At 45.2% G+C, this 3603-nt stretch overlaps 2 protein-coding genes across 2 annotated transcripts in view; one reads left to right on the forward strand and one right to left on the reverse strand.

Moving 5' to 3' along the window:
- Nucleotides 1-2719, forward strand: part of LOC109541767 (protein furry) — a 16254-nt gene extending 13535 nt beyond the window's left edge. Inside the window, 3 exon segments of the mRNA XM_019910725.2 lie at nt 235-529; nt 593-764; nt 2544-2719. Of these exon segments, the coding sequence (XP_019766284.2) occupies nt 235-529; nt 593-744 (447 nt within the window). The 3' untranslated portion in view covers nt 745-764; nt 2544-2719.
- Nucleotides 799-3603, reverse strand: part of LOC109541703 (dual oxidase) — a gene marked incomplete at its 5' end in the record, with an annotated part of 8854 nt that continues 6049 nt past the window's right edge. Inside the window, 7 exon segments of the mRNA XM_048669884.1 lie at nt 799-1101; nt 1162-1290; nt 1356-1511; nt 1574-1806; nt 1864-2089; nt 2987-3204; nt 3263-3599. Coding sequence (XP_048525841.1) covers nt 973-1101; nt 1162-1290; nt 1356-1511; nt 1574-1806; nt 1864-2089; nt 2987-3204; nt 3263-3599 — 1428 coding nt within the window.

Below are 3603 nucleotides of genomic sequence, written 5' to 3' on the forward strand. Positions count from 1 at the left end.
CGCAGGATACCCTCTAGGTGATAGTTCTTGAGTACTTTTTGATAAATAATTCGTTCTTATTGCGAAATAGGAGCACTATTTATCAATCTGTAATAGAAGCGTGAGGAAATTCTGTCTTTTTTAAAGACAAAAATTTTTGAGGCGAAATACCCAACAAGAAGTTTGTAAAAAGTGAATCCGCTTCAACAATATAGAACTTATCTAGTAGATGAGTGCTAACTTAAAAATCTTCAGTTCAGAGACGTGAGCGGCAGCATTTTAACAATCCGGGCTGCCATTACGAGGGCTCTAGAAGACATGGAAGCGGACGGCGGAGTTACCTCGGCAGTCACCGGAATAGTAACATCGGATAATCTGGTGGACAATCTATGCATGCTGATCGACAACGAAAAGTGGACCTCAGTTATTCTGTTCTACAAGTGCAACAAGGAGGCGTTCCTGAGGGAGAATGAGGACATTTGCGATAAGGGCAACGATGTGCTTTCCGTCCTCAATATCTACTGCCGCAAACTGGTCGCTGATAAGCCAGGTGAGGCCAGGTTTCCTCACCTCATTTAAACCGATAAGAAGTGCACTGATGTGATGCTTTCAGAGTGTTATGTGATATCGAACCAGGATCTGGAGCTTCAAGGCGTGTATACGAGGGTTTATCAGGTGTCAGCGGCGGTTTCCGACTTGAACGAGAGCTTCGAAAAGGACTGCGGCCAGGGCAAAACTTTGGGCGAAAGTAGCAGCAGCAAGTGAATCTCATCAGTGTGTTCCAGGTAGGATTTTGGCTTAATTCCAAAAAAACACTTGTTTGTTATAAAATTTAAATAATTACACGGACATTTTTACAGTTTTAACAAAAATAATTCATTTATATAAAATCACACGGCTTCTAAGTACATATTTGAAACTCTCGTTGTATTTGCCTCAGACTTTTTTGCAAAATATGTACACATCGGCAGTAACCAAAGCGGTTCTGAGCGATTATCCGAAGTTCTCAAAGTGGTGGATGAAATAGGGCAGTTTTCTGCCCATGTTCACTTCGTCGCAGGCCGACATAACGCTTTTCGTCAACGGCCTGGGCCCGCAGCTAAACACCCCGATTTTGCTCACCTAATTTAGAGAGAACAGCACAATTTAGCCACTGATTGCCTATGGAAGTCGGTTACTTACATAGCTGTGCCTTTTTTGAACGAATTTCAAGAACGACGTCATATCGGGTCGGCCGAAGTGATTGACCGCCTTCAGCCCCGTGAAAATCGACGTCTTCGAAAGCCTTTGGAAGTGGTTTTCGCAAATATACTGCAAAATGGTAAATGTGAATGTCTGCAAGGGTTTTTAACCGCGGATTTGAACAGTGTGCTTACCAACATCGTGGTCCTCAAGTCGAACTTGTGGAAGAATTGGGTGATGAATATGTGAATCTCCAGCACATTGGTAACGTCCTTTTTTTCCACGTCGCGAAGCACGTCGATGAACCACTCGAAGTGCTTGTGTGAGGGGCAGATCCACAGGAAGTAGACCTGGATTGGGAGGATGAGCAGTTGCAATCAGATGGTTTCTGTAGGCGTGAACGTGAACTTGCCTTTTTACAGGCAACGCCCGAATATCGATTCGTAGAAGTGCCGAACACCAGATCATTGAGAATTGAGGCATAGGGCGTCACTCCAATGCCCCCGCCCACCATTACAGCCACCTCAAACTTGTACCAATCCTGGTTGCCACCTCCGAACGGGCCCTCCAGTAGGATCTTCGGCTGGTCCTCCAAGTTGTAGTTGCACGGGTCGAAGTAGTTGCGCAACTTCCACGTCCATGGGCCTAAAATTCCCCTAAAATGACCGTCGTCCCTCAACTACAATAGTCACAGTCGCCTACCTTGAGCCTTGATGTGGCAGGACAGGAAGTTCTCATGAGGCGCAGATGTTAAGGTGAAGGAGTGGAACTCGCGGTCTTTGAAGGCTGTGCATGCCAAACGCACCCATTGGCCGGAGAGATACTTCAAGTTGGGCGGTCGGTAGAACTTGATCTTGATCACGTCCGAGGGCAGAAGTTCGGTTTCGAGAACATCAAGGGGAATGTATCTGGTGCGCATACTGACTACCTGTTAAAAAACCATGTTTTTTTGAATTTTGCGTTTGTTTGGAAGTCATCGTCATCGAAAGGAATTTTGTGTAATCGCGGTAGCACAAAAAAAAATACGTTGCCTAAAAGTCAGAACATCGATGGTGGTTGACTGTTCATCACCTGCTGGGGTGGGTTGCTTATGAACGACTACATAGTCGTTCCTTTTCCTCCTGCAGGAAAGTCGATCCTTCCTTGTCTAATGGCGGTGTTTTATGAGCGCCCTGACAGACGTCTGAAGATCATCGACGTTCTGATCTTTAGATGTAGATGATTTTCAGGCGTCTCAAAGTGCAAGTACTTTTCGAAATTTTTCAGCAACTGGAGAGAGAATCAGAGGAAACATAGTCCCGCATTTTTTTTACAACTGTAGCAATTTTCAGCTTGAATCATGGCAAAAAACTGTGTGTTTTAAACAAAAAAATGTATTTCAGACACATGGGCTCGAAGCTACCGGGACTCTTCTGTTTCCTTCTCCAAGTCTAACAGCACTGGGACGTCCGACATCAAACTCCCTAGTATTGTATACATTTTTTATATTGTTTTATAGCGCATCGTATGTTATAGGCGAAGCTGCATGTTCTCATGTTCATAAAGTTAATGCTTCCTATGTGGTGTTATGCATTATTTAACCATCTAGGAAACCTACGGGACGGTTTATTGCGCGGGTTTAGTGATCGAGTTCGCGTCTTTTGCAACCAAGACGGCGCAAAAGTTTACAGGGAACAAAAATCGATGGAAAACACGAGCCTGATTTGAAATTGCCGACGTTTCGTTATATTTAGTGCAGGTCCGGCGGACGCCCAAATAAAAACAGACACTTTAACGTATTAAGTTAAAGGTATTTTAAAGAAGAAAATGAAAAATAACTGCTTACTTTGTCCAGAGTGAAAACAATCCCTGGGCCAAGGAAGAACATCCAAAATCTAGGCGCTCCTGTTAGACGGGCCAGGCCATGGACCAAGCACAAGGCATAGAGTAGCACGTAGAGACTATGTGTGAACCAGAAGAACTTGTAGGCTTTCTTCCTGATGGTGGGATGAGCGAACACGATGATCACGCACATTATTACAAAGAGCAGCACCCCAGATAGGCCTGAAAGTGCATTGATTCACCCACTGAAGCCAATTGAATAAATCGAAAGTGAACTGACCAGTGAGAGTTTGAAACAACCAGAAGCTGATGCCCGGCTTGTAGTCGGAAGGGAATCGGATTTCGCTGGTTAAGCATTTGAGGTTCTCCACCGGCTGGGTGGAGACGTGGTAGAAGTTCACTATGTGGCCCACAGTGTGCAGTACCGAGAAGAAGAGCGCAGTGCAAGCCGCTATTTTGTGGAACTGGATGTTGGCGTCCAAAGGTATGTACTGCTGGATGGAGAACTCTTTCAGCTTCGTGATGAGGTTCCTGGACATGGTGAGCAGGAGAATGGAGTAGCAGAAGGAGAGTGAAGCAGCCGAGCCTCGGGTGATGGCAATTCCCACCCCCATTATGTGC

This window comes from Dendroctonus ponderosae, unplaced genomic scaffold, assembly GCF_020466585.1.
Source record: "Dendroctonus ponderosae isolate FM_Combo_2020 unplaced genomic scaffold, Dpon_F_20191213v2 Dpon_F_20191213_9, whole genome shotgun sequence".
NCBI classification, from domain to species: domain Eukaryota; kingdom Metazoa; phylum Arthropoda; class Insecta; order Coleoptera; family Curculionidae; genus Dendroctonus; species Dendroctonus ponderosae.